A 19,243-nucleotide genomic window follows, 5' to 3' on the forward strand; every position below is an offset into this window, starting at 1 on the left:
AGTGTATTATTCCTGATACAGGAACTAGCTTTGTGACAGAGAGTAGGGTTTTCTTGTGCTGTATCTCTTCATGTGGGGTTGCACGTTTCATGTAAAGAGATACTCGTGTGTGTGTGTGTGGTGTATGTATCTTCTATGGTATTTATTATTGTTTTTAAGAACATTTTTTAAAACTTGTTCAATGTTTATTTGAAAGTTAAAAATTAAGTATCAGTCTTGAATTATTTTATTTACAAGCTGCTACTGTGTCAGGTATCTTAACTTCTCATGCTACTGAAAGCTTAGGCGGAAGAGGAAGCAACAGAGAATAGTAGAACAACCTGGTATTCATCTGTTTGGAGATTACTTGGACGCTAGACCAGCAGGCTTGTCAAGGTCATGTTCTATCATTGCCTGAGGTTTGGGGATTGTAGGGGGCATTTAGCATCTGCCTACCTCTTCACATTTCCCTACCTTGTCTTTTGATAGCTGCAGAGTGGACAACTGCTCACTTCTATCATGCAGGATATCTGGAAAGGCTTTTGAGGACAGTTTGGGAGATTAGAAGACTATTAATAAGACAAATCACAAATGCTGCTGACAGTCCACATTCTGTGTGTGTGTTTTGTGGGTTTGTTCTGCTGTGTTGTGCTTGTTGTCTTTTGTTAGCTTGACCTTTATGTGGGAATAAGAATTTGTACTTTATCTTAAGCTCCCAAGTATCTAGAGGCTTTTCCACCAAGTTTTCAGATGATATTTTTCTTCCCTGTAGGCCTTACTCATATTGAAGCTACTGTCAATGCACTGGTAGACATTATCCATGGCTACTGTACTTGTGAGCTGGATTGTATCAACACTGCGTCCAAGATCTACATGCAGATGCTATTATGTCCTGTACGTACCATTCCACATGCCTAAGAATATCTGGAAAAAAATTTTTAATAGGCTTAAAGGAATTCATAGTTTAAAATATCAATAATAGCTTTAAGATCTTATAGCATTGAAGAGTAAGGTTAGGAAAAGGAATGAGTGGGCTTAGTCTTTCTTGTTCAGTGCTGAATCCTTAAGGACTAGTCTGGTATTTGCTATATAGTGCTAAGTATTACTTAAACAAGCACATGAATGAATGTAGCACATTAAGATGTCTCAGAAGCTACATGTTAGAGGTACTGTTTATAGCACAGAGCTAAGAGGAGCACTAAGGGCTTGAACATCTGAAGAAAAGCCAGTGTCTATATGTAAGGAGTCAAAAGTGACTTCAGGGGCAAATGGCCTGCCAGACTGTCACAGGAACTGAGAGACAGGAAGGCAGTGAATGGGTCTTCTGTATGCCAGGTTGGAAGTGCCAGTCAGCTTATCCTGCTGAATTTGGGTCAGCTGGGTGCCTGTGAGATAGGTCTTTACAACGCATGTGAGTGAGGCACTGAGAAAGTGTCGCAGCTGCTTTTGTGAATAAGCATGACAGTTTCCTTTTAAACTTCAGGATCCTGCTGTGAGCTTCTCCTGTAAACAAGCTCTAATTCGAGTCCTAAGGCCCAGGAACAAACGGAGACATGTGACTTTGCCCTCTTCCCCTCGAAGCAACACTCCAATGGGTAATGTGAGGTGTGGGTTTGGGCTTCTGTCTGGGTTGGGGTGTGGGGGAAAAGAGGTGCAGTCTTGGAAGTGCTGCTTATGTTGACCAAGAGCCTTTGGTTTTTTTTATTTCTTACCCTACTTTTTCATGAAGAATTTTAAGGTGACATATAAAAATGCGTATAGTTAAGTAGAATAATAATAATGAAAGTCAAGACTATGTAAAAATAAAGGTAACAATGAAAACCAAGCAAAGGATATAGGACTCTTCATGACAGGGTCCCACATGGTCATTAGTGAATACCTTATACTTGGCTGGAGCTTCTCCGGAGTCCCAGCATAAGAACATTTGAAAAGATCATGGTGACCAAACACAAAATGAACTTAATTTCCCCTGGCACCAAAGCTCTTCATTAAGGCTCCATTTTGTTTTGCCTAAGGGACAGAATCCTCAGTGGCCATACTGATAATAAGTTTGACAGATTTCCCTCATAATACACTTGGCCGTGGTCAAGAGTTCACCATTTTACATTTTAGTAAGAGCAATTCTATAGACTGTCTAATAGCATTATAGTATATAACTCTTTGGTTACTTGATTTGATTTGAAAGTAAGTTTCAAATGAAAGTTACATATATTTTTAAATTTTCCAGCAGCCACATAAGGAGTATAAAGAAATAAGGATAATTAATGTACTAAAGATTTATTTGATCCAGTGTATCAAAAATATTATTTCAACATGTAGCCAATATAAAAAACCACTAGTGAAATGCTTTGTTTTCTGGCAGTATCTTTCATGTCCAGCATGGATTTTATGCTAGTGGCACATCTCCAGATGGACTAGCCAGAGCTCAGTAGCCACCCGTGGCTGTTGCCTACTGTATGGGACAGCCTGGGTCTAGAGGAGTGTATACAACTTTATAACTTTCAGACATTCTTCCCTGAGTAACATGTATCTTATCTAAGGTTTTGATGAGTTAGGTAGTGCTTTGCAGTCTTTTCTCTAGCAAGAACCTACACTGCCAACAGTTTGTGTTTCTTCAAGTTTCTTTTCTTTTTTTTTTTTTTTTTGGTGCTGGGGATTGAACTCAGGGCCTTGTGCATGCAAGGCAAGCGCTCTACCAACTGAGCTATATCCCCAGCACAACAGTTTGTTTTTCTAATTAAGGACATATTTCCCTGTTTTAATAATCAGTCAAACCTGGCTGTGCATGGTGGCCTGTAATCCCAGGGATTTGGAAGACTGAGGCAGGAGGATTAGAAGTTCAAGGCCAGCCTCGGCAATTTAGCAAGGCCCTAAGCAACTTAGTGAGACACTGTCTCAAAAAATAAATAGGGATAGGGGATGTGGCTCAGTGGTTAAGTGCCCCTGGGTTCAGTCTCCCCCCGCCAAATCCATTGAGTAGAGTCTCCTCTTCTGACCATCAGAGTCTCACCTGGACTGTTTCTTTTCTAGACGGCCTTCCCACCTTCCCACGGAAGTGGGCTTACATAGGACCTATTATGGTGTCCTTAGTTCCCATTTGATAGTTTTACATTTTAATTCTAATTCTTCTCATGATTATGTAGTGTGAAAGTCTTACTAGCCTAGTTGTTTTGGAGATAAGTAATGAATAAGCTCTAAGCTTCCATGACAGATACACATCTCAATTGTATTATTTTTCATATCTTGTCGAAGGCTTCCTGAGAATTGGTGGGAGTTTGTCAGGCCTTAGATTTCTTTGCTTTAGGGAAATCCTTTTCAAATCCTTTTTCAGTCCTATTCCTTGGGGACAAGCTATCTGTGCTTAACTCCGTCTTCCTAGATTCTGCTAGGTCCAAGAAACAAAACAAAAAGGTCTCTGGGCATGGCACCCTGGAGTTTTACCCTGGAAGCACAGGGTGCCATGTGCTGGCTTTTTGCTGTGCAACTTATACCACCACATGTTAAGGAGGAAAAAGCAAGCACCTTCAGGTGATTGGGGGTTTCTTTGACTCAGGAGACAAGGATGATGATGACGATGATGATGCAGATGAAAAAATGCAGTCATCAGGAATCCCAGATGGTGGGCACATCCGTCAGGAAAGCCAGGAGCAGAGTGAGGTGGATCACGGAGATTTTGAGATGGTGGTGAGTCTGGCAGCAGGAGAGGGGAAAGGGAGCTTCAGCTCCCCTCTAGCTCTAGTTTAATAGACTCCAAAATTTGCTGTTTGTTAAGGGACCCTGACAGAGTTTTCTCTCTGCAGTCTGAGTCGATGGTCTTGGAGACAGCTGAGAATGTCAACAATGGCAACCCCTCTCCCCTGGAGGCCCTGCTGGCAGGCGCAGAGGGCTTCCCTCCCATGCTGGACATCCCGCCTGACGCAGATGATGAGACCATGGTTGAACTAGCAATTGCCCTGAGCCTGCAGCAGGACCAGCAAGGTAGAAGGCAATGCCAGGAATAGAGTGGCCTTTGCCTTGCACAGCAAAGAGGATTTGGCAGTTACTGATATCCAGCTGACTTAGCTTGTCCCCACTTTTGGGGAGAGGTTGATCTGGGTGAGAGCTGTTAAGGGATACAGGTGGAGAGTGAGAGGGATTGTGGTGAGAATTTCGGGCTGGGAGCCAATCTCATTGTCTGCTGGTTTGGTCTTCTGGATTATTTACTCCTGAATCTCCTAGATTCCTCCAGCCTCTGTTCTGCCTGAGCTGAAGGAAGCATTCCACCACCTCTGTAACTGAATTTGGGGAGTGGACAGCAGTGGATGTAGGCCAGAGAGGGTCATGTGCTGGCTTGTAGAGACTACTGAGGGCAGCAGGTGGCCAAAGCAGCTGTGGACGGGGTCTGGAGGGGATGTCGTGCTCACTCTCCACTTGTTTCCCAGGCAGCAGCAGCAGTGCCCTGGGCCTTCAGAGCCTAGGACTGTCCGGCCAGGCACCCAGCTCTTCCTCTCTGGACGCAGGAACCCTCTCTGACACCACAGCATCAGGTAACTGTCCACAGCAAGGAGCACGGCGCAGGGCCCCAGGACCCTTGGCCTTGTCTTAGTGCTGTGAGAGTGTAATGGGCAGCTGCTTTGACAGGCCATTCTGGACTTCCTGCTTCTGCCTGGCTTTAGGAATATGGGTGTGGAAGGCATAGTGCTGAACTTGGCAGTGGTGCTCATGGCTCTGCTTCCTCACACTTTGCATGCTGCCTGGCTTGAGCTGATTCTTGAGGAGAGGTCCAGAGAGCAGCTGGTAGGCTGATTAGACTAGGGCTTGAGTTATATTGTTTAGTATTCTTTGTTAAGAGTTTTAACATGTTAAAAAATTTAAAAGATACTGTAAAGTTTTTACTGTTTAAGTGTTTACTCTTCATTTGCAAAGAAAATTAAAGCTGCAAGTAGCTGGGTTGTGCTTCAGAATTGTGGGGCTATGTGGCTGACCATTAGGCACCTATGAGCAGGAGAGGTAGGGTTTTTGTGGATAACCAAGATCCACAGGAAATCTTCAGAACTCATTTTGACTTGAATTTCACTCACTTTCCTAATGTGATAAGAAAAAATAAATATTTTTGAATAGAGTGTTGAACCAAACAAAGGAGGATGTCATACCTGAGAAACCCACTGGAGAATCAACCCTCAAGTAACAGAAGGGTTGATACTTTTCCAGACTGATGAATCTCTGTATTTGTTTCTATTTCTTTTCTTTCTTTCTTTCTTTTTTTTTTTAATGTTTTATTCTGGGCGTTTGACCCTGGATAGATAAGAAAAAGAGAAACTGGCTGTCCCCATCTGCTGCCATGGCTTGTTGCTTTTCTGAGGTCTCTTCTGTTGCTATCATTGCAGGCTCTGAGGTTGCTGTCGTATTGTATTGTCTGGTTGTGTGCATACTGTATCTGCTCTGTGGCTGTCGTGGCTTCCCCCCCCCCCAGTATATCTCATCCAGCATTTTCCTCCTGTCTCAGCTCAGCCCTGATCCTGGATGCTGTGGCTGTCTCTGGGGAATTTCCTTGCTTCATTATTAGCATCTGATGAGGATGATTAGGACGTGTGAAATTTCCCAGTGAGCCCCCCTTGGGACCACTTGATTTTAAAAAAACACAGTCAATTCAAAAGCTCATGATAAGTGATTTCCTAAGCATAAATTGACTGATTGCAAAACAAATCTCATTAAAATCCAGAGTTTTATGCTTTGAATGGCAATGGCTAGTTTGAGATCTCTCAGCAGGTGTCAGTAACACCTAGACAATGGTGACCATGAAGCATTTAGCTAGAAGACTCAGTGTCCACATCACTGATTCTTGTTGAATCTCTGCGCTGTAGTGTAAGAGCGAAGGAAATGCCCAGTGAACTGGGTTTTTACTTCTGTCTCAGTACTGTTTGCAATGCACCATGTACAGTGTTTGTTCCTGTTAGTGGTCAACTAGCAAAGCAAATCTTTCCCTTTTTTCTCTGACTATAGGATACATAAACTGCATCGTGTCCTCTGCACTATGTAGTTTGATACTTTCACCCCGAAGAGGGGTTTTTACTTGTAACAGCTCTTGTTACTCTCTCAGCTCCAGCCTCAGATGACGAGGGCAGCACAGCAGCGACTGACGGTTCTACCCTGCGGACCTCTCCTGCTGACCATGGTGGTAGTGTGGGCTCGGAGAGCGGGGGCAGTGCAGTGGACTCAGTGGCTGGCGAGCACAGTGGTAATGTGCCTGGGGGTCCTGATCTCGCTGGGCAGAGGGTGGGGACAAATAGGAATCCCTGCCTGGAATTGCTTTCAGCAGAGAGAAGTTGTAGGGACTCATTGAAAGTCTTGTGGAGTTCATTTACCCTCAGTGCTGAGGTTTCAAGTGTTGAGTTTGCTGACACTCAGTGAAGTAAACATTGAATTATTTTACAGGCATCTGTAAGTTTTTATTAGTGGAAGAAAAGCAGTGACATGCACAGTTCTACATCTTGATTAAAATAACTGTGACCTTGAAACCCATTAGCCTATAGTTTTTGCTCTTTATTACTGGGGGGGGGGGGCATATTTTTGGGCAATCCTATTAATGATCAGATGTATTGATGTAGCAAGCCAACCCCACAGTACACTAGCTAATAAATGGGGGACTCTGGCATCAGGGAGCATGATAAAGCCATTTTTGTTTGAAAATGAGTCTGTAGTTAACAATTGACGACAAATTTTTATGGAGGAGATTAAGAGTAGCTCTGATAATTTCTAGATTTACATATCAGGTTTGTTTTCTCTGAATTATTTGATAAATTTGTTGAGATGAAGATCATTCTTGTGGGTAGAGCTTCGGTTCGATAGGAGGTTGAGTGGCTAGAGAGTGTGATTTAGTATGGTGCTGTGGGATCAGGATCATGAATTCAGTCCTCATTCAGCTTCATATAGAAAAAAATGATATCTAAAGCTACCAATTATTGCCTAGCCTTTGCTAACTTCAGAGTGTATTGTATTCCGTTCTGCTTTGGAGTCAATTTTTTTTTTTTTTTAACCATTTTCCTCTAGTATCTGGCCGGAGCAGTGCCTATGGTGATGCCACAGCTGAGGGACATCCAGCTGGACCAGGAAGTGTCAGTTCAAGCACTGGTGCTATCAGCACCACCACTGGGCACCAGGAAGGAGATGGCTCAGAGGGAGAAGGAGAAGGGGAAGCCGAAGGAGACGTCCACACTAGCAACAGGTCAGGACTGACCATTCACCATCTTAAGCTTTATCAGAGTATTTCAGAAACAGAGGTGGAATGGTGACAATAGTGTATTTCTTATGAAATATAAAGACAATAAACTCATGAAACAGATTAAGATCTTAGGAAGTGCTCCAGAGCTATCATCTTCTCCTCTTCCTCCTCCTTCTCTTCCTCTCTCTCTTCCTTCCTTCTTTTTTTCTCCCCCCAGTACTGGGGATTGCACCAGGGTTTTTGCATTCTAGGAATGTGCTCTAATAATGAGCAGCATCTCTACTCCTTATTTTTTGTTTAGAGACAGGGTCTTCATAAGTTGTCACAAACTGGCCTCAAACTTTTAATTCTCATGCCTTAGCCTCTCAGGTAGCTTGATTACAGTTGTATGCCCCCATATGCAGCTTAGATCTGTTGTCCGATTAGAGTTCTATAGATCAATTTCAGAGAGAATAGAAAATACTCTTTTTCTGAAAGCTCCCTAAATCCTATAAGTCTAAAATTATTGTCATAAAACCATGAATTTTTCTTATTAAAATTTTGTTTCATTAATACTGATGAACTCATTATGTTGCATCCTTTTTTGTAAAAGGCACTGTTTGAGGCTCATCAATAAGTTAATAGGTAGATTATATCAGAAATAGTTTCTATTCAGCTTGTAAACAAGGTAAAGGAGAAATAAGAGCATTGGTATTTCTAAATACCAATGGTAGAATATTTTGAAACAAGATAATCTGTGAGTTTCTAATCCATCCCCCTTAAGAAAACGTGATGGTGTTTGGTACTGATTTGGTATTTAACCAAAGAGTAACTAGAGAAATAGAAGAGGAGGAAGAAAAATTTAAGAATAACACTTGGGATAGTTGGTCACAGTGGCACACACCTGTAATCCCAGCTACTTAAGAAGCTGAACAGAAGGATTGCAACTTCAAGGCCAGCTTTAGCAATTTAGCAAGACCCCTCAGCAACTTAGTGAGACCCTGACTCAAAAAGTAAAAGGGCCTGGGGATGTAGCTCAGTAGTAAAATGTCTCTGGGTTTAATCTCCAGTATCCTCTCCCCTCCACAAAAGAATAATACTTGTGATATAATGTTTGTTGAATTTGTTGAGACCAACAGTTATCACATTAGTGCCAAAACAATGAATCCGCATTTTAAACTGAATGATTTCTATCAGGAAGAAAACAATCACTGACACAGGCATTAGAGACAGAATAGAACATCTGTGAACACCTCCTGTGTTCCTGTACCCTTCTGCTTCAACGTCAGCCACTTATAACATCTCTTTGAATGAAGATGGTCTCAGACACTGTTAACTGTGATATTTTAATGGAGGGTTTAAAAACTTCTTCAAAGGGTTTTCTACTGATTTTTTAAAAAAATTAATGTGATTTTTAGGTTAATTCTATTGTGTTCAGAAAATATGGGGTCTCTGAGATTGCTGGAATTTTTTTTTTTCTGCTGGGACTCGAACCCAGAGCCTTTTGCACAGTAGGCAAGTGCTCTACATAGCACTGAACTACATAAGATGGTTTTCTTTGTTTCCTTAGTTGTCTGGGAATCTTGAATGTATGGGTTAGTATCTTATTAGTTTTGGAAAATCCTCATGTATTAATCTCATCAGATGTTGTTTCTGCCTCGCTTTTTATTTTTCTTTTTGGGAATCCATTTAAATAGATGTTAAGTTATCATAGTCTCTTTCCATGTCTCTTAATAATCACTTTTCATTTTTATTCCTTGTGTGTATAATTTGTTAAGATTTATTCGAGTATCATTAAATAATAACATGTAGGAATAAGTTTGACAGATAAGATTTAATTACTGAAAACTGCAAAATCTAATGACAAATTAATGAAGACCTAAATAATTGGAATACTTACTATACCATGATTATGGATTGAAAGTCTCATTGTAAAGATGACATTTGTCTTCAGATAGATTCAGATCCATGTAATCCCTGTCACACATCCCAATTGGTGTTATGTATGTGTTAAATTGACAAGTTGATACTGACTTTTGTTTGGAAGTAAAGGACTAATTTTAGTCAAGACAATATTGAAGAAAATCCATAAAATCAGAAAATATAACAATGATAGTTTATTATAAAGCTATGATAATTAAGGCAGTGTGATTGGTGTAAGGATAACAAGTAGGTCGATAGAACAGGCTGGAGTTCAGATGTAGATTCCATACATACATGGTCATATGATCTATGCCAAAGGTGACATTAGGGGAGGGATGGTGTTTCCAGTAAAACTGGGGGTTAGATGGAAATTCATACAGAATAAAATTAATCTTACATTATGCCCCAAACCAATTGAACTGTAGATGTAAATTTAAAAGGTAACACCATTATGTTTTAGGAGACAAAATATTTTCATAACTCAGGCTTAGCAAAGATTTCATAAGTAGTGTTAGAGCCACATCCCCAGCCCTATTTTTTGTATTTTATTTAGAGACAGGTTCTCACTGAGTTACTTAGCTCCTCGCCATTGCTGAGACTGGCTTTAAACTCGTGATCCTCCTGTCTCAGTCTCCTGAGCCCCTGGGATTACAGGTGTGTGCCTGCACCCAACGAGGGTTTGTTTTAACAGATATTCCTTATACAATCAAGGAAATTTCATTCCTAGTTTATTAGGAGACAGTTTTCTCTAGTGATGTTTTGAAACTTTCTAGTAACTTTTATTGTATTTATTGAGTTGATTATATCACTTTTCCTCCTTTATTCTGTTAATGGTTGTAAATTACATCAATTTTTCTCTTAAACCAACCGTATGGTTTGGTTTAACTAGATTCTGATGTTATCCTTTATATTTTGGGATTTTTGATTTGCTAATGTTTTGTCTAGCACAGCGATTTTCCTTTAAAATAAGTTAGGACATGTTCCCCATTTCTCATTTCTTTGGAAGGGTTTGTGTAATAAGATTGCTATATTTATTTTTCTATAAGTTCTTGGAAAATTTACCAATGAAGTCATGTAGATATAGACTTGTTTTAAGGAAAGATTTTAAATTATAGATTCATTTTTTAAGTGATAGAGAATTATTTCTATTTCTTCATGTATCAATTTTAGCATGTTATGTTTTATAAGGAATTTGTTCATTTTATTTAAGTTGCCAATTTTATTGGCATATAGTTGTTTGTAATTATTTTTTATCATCCTTATGATGATGATGTCTTTAGGGTTTATAGTATCTTTTCTTTTTTTTATAACAGTCATCTAGCTAGTGGTTATCAACTTATAAGGAACTGTTTTTTTTTTCTGTTTGTCTTCGTTGTATTTATTCCTCTCTTATTTCCTTCTTCTACTTAGTGACTTTTTTGCTTAATTTTCTATTCTTTTTTTTTTTTTAGCTCCATCAGATGGAAACTTAAACTATTAATTTTAAATTTTTCAAAGTACATGTTTGAAACTGTATATTTTATTCTAAAATTCCCTCTTAACCTTGCTTTGTCTGTAGTCCACATATTTTGGTGTTATGTTTTAATTGCTGTTCAGTTTAATCTGTTTTCTGGATTTTATTGTAGTTTAGTCCTTGGCCCAGGGGATATTAAGAAGTATTTACTAAATTTCTAAATATTTTGGGGAATTTTCTAATTATATGTTATTGATTTATAGTTTAATTTTTTTGTGTGGTTGGAGAACATACTAGATGATTTTAGTCCTTTTAAATTTTTTGAGATATCATTTATTTTGTTTTGTTTTTGAAATTATGTTTATTTAGTGTATCTACACTTAAAAGGGAAATTACTCTGTGACCTCACCAAGCAGAAAACATACACATACTAAGGTGTATGTGGAGAGGAAGGACCCCCGACCCCAAGTTAGCAGTTGGGATGGTGTAATCCTGTGAGTCAAGAGCCCCAGTCAGGAGAGGGCTGGATTGAAGTATCCAGCAGGCTGGAGCCCCCCTGCTGCTGGCCCTAAAACAATGTGCTCCATAGCCAGAGGTCTGTTCAATGCCTTCAGAGTAGTACCGCTGCCAGCCCTGCTGTGTCCTCTCCTCCTCAGGGTCAAGGATGCCTCGGCCTTCCATGCACAGCTCAGTCTCTCCACTCTTGTCAATGAAGGTCAACATGATGGTAGCAAAGTGCCCCTTTGGCCAAGAGTTAAACCTCCCTTCATCGCAGTATGTTTTTCAGGAACTGGATCAGAAAATTCCCCAGAGACACTGCCATCTCCATGTGAAACTTCTCACCTTTGTCTGCTTCTGACATTGTGGGATCATGGGAAAAGGCCTGAACCAGCCTTGGGTGGTTAACTCTCTATAGAGTTCCTCTGGGGATGTCGGAGAAGGTCTCTCTAAGGTTGCTTTTATAAATGGGGGATTTTGACACCACCAGGTTTGGCTTGGGTTTGTTTGAGGAGCAGAGTTAGTCTTGTGTGCCTCAGTTTTCAGTGCTGGCTCCCCTGTTGGGTCTACTCACTCTCCATTCACTGTCTGCAAGATCATGCCCTGGGTGAACTCTGTTTTTTTTTGAGGGTGCTGATGTAAATTCCCATTGCTTCTCTTAGAAGTTTCACCTGTTCTTCCTTCATTAAGGCCACGAAATTTGTGTCAGGCTCATCTTTGTTAAGGCTTACACTAATCTCTTCATCCACTCTATTTTCGTCAGACATATTTGAGATCCTCACATGTCCTTTGTACCAAACTCCTGACTTGGAGGTACCTGTTCAGTTTAATTTGATGCTTCACTCATAAAAGAAGATAAGTTTGCCTTTTCGATTGTTAATGGGTGCCTGTCCATCAGGCTTACTCACTTCTGTCACCTCACACTTGCCTTCCTTGTTTTGCATTCTTGCTGCCAGGAACAGTGTTTTCAGCTTTTCTGTGGACCAATTAGAAGCATCCCTCTCTGTCAAATGCTAGTTGTTGATGTTGCTGGGGTCTGTCCATCATGGATTGCCCTCACCCCACTTGGCCATAGGCTTTCCTACCACATCCCCCACCAACTCCCAAGCGGCCACATCCACAGCCTCAGGACCTCTTGGTCCTAGCCACCTGGCAGCACCTGGAAACTACTAGAAGCGGTCATAGCACCTCCTGGCTTGCTTTTCTCTCCATCCCACCCCCTCCCACCTTAACTTTCCAAGACTTAATCATTTTTTTAAAATGTTATAATATCTTTTTAGTATTTTTCAGTTGGTTTTAGGAGAGTCAGTTTAGGTAACCTAGCCATATTGGTGGTGGGAGTCTATAGTGTTTTTCAATTCCCTTTCTTTTTTTTTCCATAAGTAAGTTAATTAAATGGTCACTGAATTTTTTAAAAGAATAAAACTAATTTTTACTTTAGGTCACCAAGGAAAAGAAAATTACAATTTGGGGGCACAAGTTTTAATTTTCTTGTTAAGTTTCAAGAATAGCATCTGTTTGGAAAGTCAGTAATATGGTATGATCTTGGTTGAGATCTGACTCCACTCATTTTGTCTTTTTTCTTTGTACCTGTGTGTTCACATGTATCTTTTCCAAATCTGAAGACATGATTCCATCCCCAAATCTGTTTTATCTATGAAACTATTAAACTCCTGCTGTTGTCTTACGTTTCCTCACTGGTACCTTGTCCATCTCTGAGCAGTTCTTACTCATCTGTAGTCCCCACACAGCTTATAGCTTCCCAAGTTGTTCATGGGTGCCCGTGTGGAATGTTGTATATTACTGTACTCTGAAGAACAGTTAACTCATTCCTTTGAGTTCTTTTTAGAATAACAACTGTTTATGGTTCAGGTAAGATCCAATGCTTTCATTCAAGAATTTATGATTTTGAAAATATTCTGGATACCTGTTAGGATATGTAATGCATGAGAAAATCATGCACATTTCTTACAAATAGTCCTTGAGGTGAAATGAAGGGACAGTTTACTAATTACGAAAATGAATCCATTTATTCAGCAACCATACTTTTTTTTTTCTGTTTTTTTTTTTTTAATTTTTATTGTTGGTTGTTCAAAACATTACACAGTTCTTGATGTATCATATTTCACACTTTGATTCAAGTGGGTGCAACCATACTTTTAATCTGTCTGTGATCATGTGTTAGGTGAGGCTGCCAATCTTGTCAGCGGGACCTTAAATGATAAATTTTCATATTGGTTTTCTTGAGTCAGAATATTAGCTAGGTGGGCACTTGGTACATAAGGCCAACTGTGTATCTATAGATGAAGAAGGCTAGTAGGTAGAAGCCAACTAAATACGTCAGAAAATTCCTGGGTCTGTAAGAGAGTGGTTTTGACATTGAATTTTACATGAGGAAAATGATGGAAGAAGATGTGAGAGAGAACAAAGCAGTTATTGACCTTCCTAAGGACTTAGGAAACATGAAAAAGAAAAGGTCAGGTTATGGTGCAACAGGCCTGTACATCAGATTCCAGAAAATAATGCCTGGAGGCAGGTTAAAGGCATGTGTTAGGAAACCATGAAACCTATAATTAAAGGTTTAGTTCTTTTTGTTGTTTGTTTGTTTGTTTCATTGTTGCTGTTTTGGTACTGGGAATTGAATCCATGGCCTTCCCTTGCAAATGATAGGCAAGCACTCTACCACTGAGTTACATCAGTAGCTTTTAAAACTTTTAAAATTTTATTTTGAGATAGGGTCTCACTAAATTGCTCAGACTGTCCTCAAACTTACAGTCCTTCTGCCTCAACCCCCCAAGTAGCTGGAATTGCAGAAATGTGCCACTGTACCACCAGAGGTTTGGTTCTAAGAATGGCTAGAACCTGATAGTTTGGGAAATATATTTTAACCATCAGTTGTAGATTAGAATAGTTTTGCTCCCTTTTAACAGAGTGAGATTTCTGCTTCTATGTTGCTGTGTATTTCTTAACATTTCTTTTTTTTTTTCTTTCTTTCTTTTTTTAAATATTTTTTAGTTGTAGTTGGACACAATACCCTTGTTTTATTTATTTATTTTTATGTGGTGCTGTGGATCAAACCAAGGGCCTTGCACGCGCTAGGCTATTGCTCTACCGCTAAGCCACACCCCAGCTCCTATTTCTTTTTTTTTTTTAATATTTATTTTTTAGTTTTCGGCGGACACAACATCTTTGTTTGTATGTGGTGCTGAGGATCGAACCCGGGCCGCACACATGCCAGGCGAGGGCGCTACCGCTTGAGCCACATCCCCAGCCCACCAGCTCCTATTTCTTAACATCTTTTTAATGCTCCTCCTTTTGTTTGGTGGCAGGAGGAAAGAACTATCCTCAGCTGGTTCTATTGTGTGCTAACTTATGTTTCTTGTATTTCTCTTTTTCTTTTAGGCTGCACATGGTACGTCTAATGCTGTTGGAGAGATTATTGCAGACCTTGCCCCAGCTACGGAATGTTGGAGGTGTCCGGGCCATCCCGTACATGCAGGTATCCCTTGCTTCTCCTGGGTCTACTACATTACAGTGGAAATGTCCTAAACAGAGAACATGTCTTCCAGAGGACCAAAAGCCACAGGTGACAGAGGATGGAGAACAAGCCACAGCCCTTCATTTTTAGATGAGAAGGCTAAGGGTTAGAGAATTGTTTTAAAATGCCCAAGGTCATCACTCTAGTTTTGGACTGAGCCAGGAGCAGAGGCTTACTCTTGAGACTCTTAGTCTGTGTTGTCTCTAAGTATTAAAATGTGGTCTGGTTGCTATTTTTCTACTAGCTGTCTTCTTTGGAGGCAAATTGTTCTACAATTCTTAGCACACTGCCTTATTTTAATCATCTTTGGATGGATATAATATAGGTTAGTCAATTAATTTGTTCACATTTTCAAAACCTTTAATATATATATATATATATTTAGTTGTAGATGGACACAATACCTTTATTTTATTTATTTATTTTTATGTGGTGCTGAGGATTGAACCCAGTGCCTTACATGCGCCAGGCAAGTGCTCTACCACTGAGCCCCAGCCCCAAAAATATGACTCTTAACGACTCTGGACACTTAAACTTTAGAAAACTTGGAATGTGGAAACGCTTCAGTGCATTACAGTTATGGTCAACAGGAAGTAGGATTAGGATTTCTTTAGAGATGCCTATATTTAGAGTAACTGTTCCTTAGGAAATTGGCTTTCATGTTTTCTTTCTCTTTGCTTTCTAGGTCATTCTAATGCTCACTACAGATCTGGATGGAGAAGATGAGAAAGACAAGGGTGCCCTGGACAACCTACTCTCTCAGCTTATTGCTGAACTAGGCATGGATAAAAAGGTAAAAATTGGAGCAGCATACCAAGTAAGAAGCAGAAATTGTCTAAGATCCTTCCTCTGGTTCTCATTCCTCTGGAGGAGCTTCACTTGGCTTCTGAGGGTGACCATTCACTGACAGCTCCCATTCTATTGATTGACTCTGTGGGTTCAGGGCTTATACTAGCCCAGGCATACTTTAGTATATTGAGCACAAATGATGAACCAGACAAAGTTCCCACCCTCATGAACCTTTTGTAGCTCATTGAGATGAAAACATCTAATTAGGTATTTGCATCTTACTGTAGCTTTCTGAGTGTAGCAGGCTTTTGATCCCTCTGGGACCCTGGAGCTTGGTTTTTCTGTGATTCCACCCAAGAAAGACTAGGGCTGATGGGATAAGGGACTTTTATTCAGAGGGCTACCTCAAGCTGTAAGTAAGTGCAGGCTTCTGGGCTTCTGCTTCTCCCTGCAGGATGTCTCCAAGAAGAATGAGCGCAGTCCCCTGAATGAAGTCCACCTGGTAGTGATGCGACTCCTTAGTGTCTTCATGTCTCGCACCAAATCCGGATCCAAGTCATCTATATGTGAGGTATTTTTGCTTTTAGCTTATGAATTTGGAGAAAGGTAAGAGGATTGTCCAGTTGGTGCATGCTGAGGGCAGAAGTGATACTCCTCCTTTAGAATAAGGTTATTGTTACCTGAGGGGAGTAAGAGTCTAAGTTATTACCTCTTCAAGAACAGAACCTCCACCTTTTTCAGAATCCCTTCCAAGCTCTGGTGTTTGCCAACAATTCCTCCAATGGAGGGGTTAAAGGGTTTGGAAGTTCTATTATTGAAAAGCAAGGGCCTGTTCTGCAAGGCACAGAGTGGCTAAGAGGATTCCCCTAGTGTCTGTTGCTATAAGGTATGGTAATAAAGCAGAAAGAAAGCGAAGTGTGTGTGGTGAAAGGAGATTAGCACAAAGCGGAGAAGGTAGAAATTGAGGCTGAACTGCATCCAATCTTAATGAGCTTACGGGCTGTGGGGTTTGCTGGGATTTGCAAGGCTCTCCTAATGGTCTTATTTACAGTAGCTTTTCTCCTACTTTTTTATGCATGTGATCACTCACCCCCGTCTTCTTTGGAAACTGGCTCTATGGAAGCACCCCTACTGGGAGGGTGAGGTTGCTGTGATAAGAACTTGTATGGAAAGTTCTCTCTTTCCTTGTTGCCCAAGGAAAAAAAAACCAGGAGGTTGTTTCCTCTTACTCCAGGAGGATTGGTTATTCTAGTCCTCACCTCCCTGGCCTCTGGCACGTGTGTAGAGAGGATAGGCTGAGCACCTGTATTCATTTTCTCTTATGTGTGGTTGTTCCAAAGAGTTGGGGGAAATCTTTGAGCTAGTTGGGACACTTTTACTGCAAGAGACTAATGAGCTCACTTCCTTAGCAGCTGATTTTAAGACTGCGGAGAGTGCGTTTCCTACCCCTTAGCACTCAGTTGGTTTATACAGTTTTTACAAGACATTCTTGCTTTCTCTATGTGTATTTTCTCCCTTCCAGTCATCTTCCCTCATCTCCAGTGCCACAGCAGCAGCCCTGCTGAGCTCAGGGGCTGTGGACTATTGCCTGCATGTGCTCAAGTCACTACTGGAGTATTGGAAGAGCCAACAGAATGATGAGGAGCCCGTGGCTACTAGCCAGTTGCTGAAACCACATACGACTTCTTCCCCACCAGATATGAGCCCGTTCTTTCTCCGCCAGTATGTGAAGGTGAGGTCCAAGGAGCACTCCCAGCTCTCCTCCTAAGCACTCTGCTTTGTACTCTCAGTGAGTTTAGAATGAGCTGCTGCAAGAGGGAACCAGGTTCCCTGGTGCTGTTTAATCTCAGCAGAATTTAGTAAATGACTGCTTCCTCACTCCTGGCATTCTGATTCCTGCCTATAGGAATCAGAGGAACTAAATGAAATCAGTCATCTCATTCCATATGAAGCTCCTTAGAGAAAGATGAAATGTGTACAGGGTAGTGCCAACCTGGTGGGTCATGTCCTGGTATATGTCAGATGGCCCTCTGCTGTCCTGTCATAAGAAGCTCTTGAACATGCTAGTTACCATGGGCTTTCTGATGGAAGAGTCCAAGAAGAGTTCCCACCGGGTGTTCTAACCTAGGTCAAAAAGTCCATTGTGGATCTAGCCACCTCCTTAATTCTCTAGCTTTATCACCTACAGGACACCCTGCAGGCAGCCCTGCCAGGTTTTGTGTTTCCCTAAATGTGGCATGTTGATTTTGTGCATGTTGTGCCTTCTGAAATTCTTTTCCTGTGATCATTTCTTCTTCCATTTAGTGAATTCCTAGTCCTACTCCAGCACCCACCTTAAGCATTGGATCCTTGGAAAACTTTTCTGCTATCAGGTTTTATCTCCAGTGCGTAGTGTAGAGCCAGTAAGAAACTGGGGATTGAATATGGGACATATTATACTCTCAGACTTCTGTAAGATCCTTCCTTTGGGACTGCACAGTTTGTAAGATAGCTATTATTCCTGTCATCCTCAAATCTCTCAGTACCTCTGCGTGTTTGTGTGATACGAACCCAGGAAGCTTGACTGAGTGATTCTGGCCTGCTTGGTTTATTGAAGTATTTGATGTTATAATAGAAAGTTTTGGTTCTAGGGAATGTGATACATCTCTTGTAGAGAGAGAGAAAATCTTTAACTGTTCTTTTTTGTTTTTTCAAAATTTTGCCAATCCAGCTCTAACTTTTGTGTAAGCTGAGTACACTTGATGCAGTGTCTCAATCCACAGAACGAAATGCCAGGCCATCGAAGAGCTTTGAGGTGTCGCCACTGTAACTTTGTATTAAAGTTGTCCCAGGGCTTTCTGAGTTTGTGAACTAACTTGTCTATCAATAATGGTTGTAGCTTTGAAAAGTGCCCTTTACCAACCAGCATGTAGAATGCCTAGAGAGCAATCCTAGCCCTTTCCTGATCGTGGCTGTGGAAAAGTGGCAAGCACTGGTTCTCATGTTCATGTTCTCCTAGGGCCATGCTGCTGACGTGTTTGAGGCCTATACTCAACTTCTCACAGAGATGGTACTAAGGCTTCCGTACCAAATCAAAAAGATTGCTGACACCAATTCTCGAATCCCACCTCCTGTCTTTGATCACTCGTGGTTCTACTTTCTTTCGGAGGTGAGTGAAGGTCCCGAGCAGTGTGCCAGTCTAGAAGCAGACACTCCCGCTGTCACCTTGTTGGCCTGTTTTCTTCCTAACCCTCAACCAGTGTTTTTCTAGTGGAGCTTCCCATTCATTTAGGTCATGATCTGGCCCCTCTGGAACCTGCCATTTAGCCAGACTGTGGAAGCTGCGTATCCCAGCAAGCCATCAGCACTAGTTTTTGATTGTATATGTTTAACTTCCCTCATGGACAGTGATGAGTAGCTTCACTCATTCAGGCTCTGTCAGAGAAACAAGAAGCACTCTAGTTATCTTTAGAGATTTCAGTGTAGGGTCTTGGTTAAATGCCTATGTGAGAACCAAAAAAGACATAAATGGGACACTATGGTAATACAGATAGCTACCAGCAGCCCTGGAATGAAGAAGAGAAGCCCATAGATCTGAGCAGCAGCTCTTTGAGGACTGGGTACTGCTGCTGGTACCCTCTGAGCTCTGAGGGGATGTGGCGTGAAGATTCAGGGAGCACTCAAAGAAGCTGCTGTTTAGAGCTGACAGCCATCCTGTGTGAGGCTGTCGGTAGGACTGCAGAGGAGTTAGCCCCTTGCCACCTTTCCCTCCAGTGCTTCCCATTGGTAGAACCTTGGAGGGAGCTGACTGGCAAAGGGGCAGCACAGGTGATGTGATTCAGACCTGGGCACCACAGTGGAGTAAGGTGGGTGGGGTTGAACTACAGAGACGGAAGCTTAACCA

The 19,243-nt window shown here is 41.2% G+C and overlaps 1 protein-coding gene and 1 pseudogene across 11 annotated transcripts in view; one reads left to right on the forward strand and one right to left on the reverse strand.

Moving 5' to 3' along the window:
• The window catches only part of Ubr4 (ubiquitin protein ligase E3 component n-recognin 4), a 127,178-nt gene that overhangs the window by 60,555 nt on the left and 47,380 nt on the right, over window positions 1-19,243 (forward strand). For 8 of the 11 annotated variants that reach the window (XM_058571102.1, XM_058571110.1, XM_058571105.1 and 5 more), the window contains 12 exons: window positions 752-873; window positions 1,463-1,574; window positions 3,533-3,663; window positions 3,780-3,957; window positions 4,401-4,505; window positions 6,059-6,196; window positions 7,009-7,183; window positions 14,436-14,532; window positions 15,257-15,364; window positions 15,815-15,931; window positions 16,883-17,092; window positions 18,359-18,508. In XM_058571102.1, the coding sequence (XP_058427085.1) occupies window positions 752-873; window positions 1,463-1,574; window positions 3,533-3,663; window positions 3,780-3,957; window positions 4,401-4,505; window positions 6,059-6,196; window positions 7,009-7,183; window positions 14,436-14,532; window positions 15,257-15,364; window positions 15,815-15,931; window positions 16,883-17,092; window positions 18,359-18,508 (1,643 nt within the window). The remainder of the gene's footprint in view (window positions 1-751; window positions 874-1,462; window positions 1,575-3,532; window positions 3,664-3,779; window positions 3,958-4,400; window positions 4,506-6,058; window positions 6,197-7,008; window positions 7,184-14,435; window positions 14,533-15,256; window positions 15,365-15,814; window positions 15,932-16,882; window positions 17,093-18,358; window positions 18,509-19,243) is intronic. The other 3 variants (XM_058571104.1, XM_058571103.1, XM_058571108.1) reach the window with 3 other exon arrangements.
• LOC124075309 (activator of 90 kDa heat shock protein ATPase homolog 1-like) lies at window positions 10,941-12,106 on the reverse strand (annotated as a pseudogene).

Source organism: Marmota monax, unplaced genomic scaffold, assembly GCF_021218885.2.
Source record: "Marmota monax isolate L192 unplaced genomic scaffold, Marmota_monax_Labrador192_F-V1.1 WCK01_AAM20220418_F8-fsc00008, whole genome shotgun sequence".
Classification (NCBI taxonomy): Eukaryota; Metazoa; Chordata; class Mammalia; order Rodentia; family Sciuridae; genus Marmota; species Marmota monax.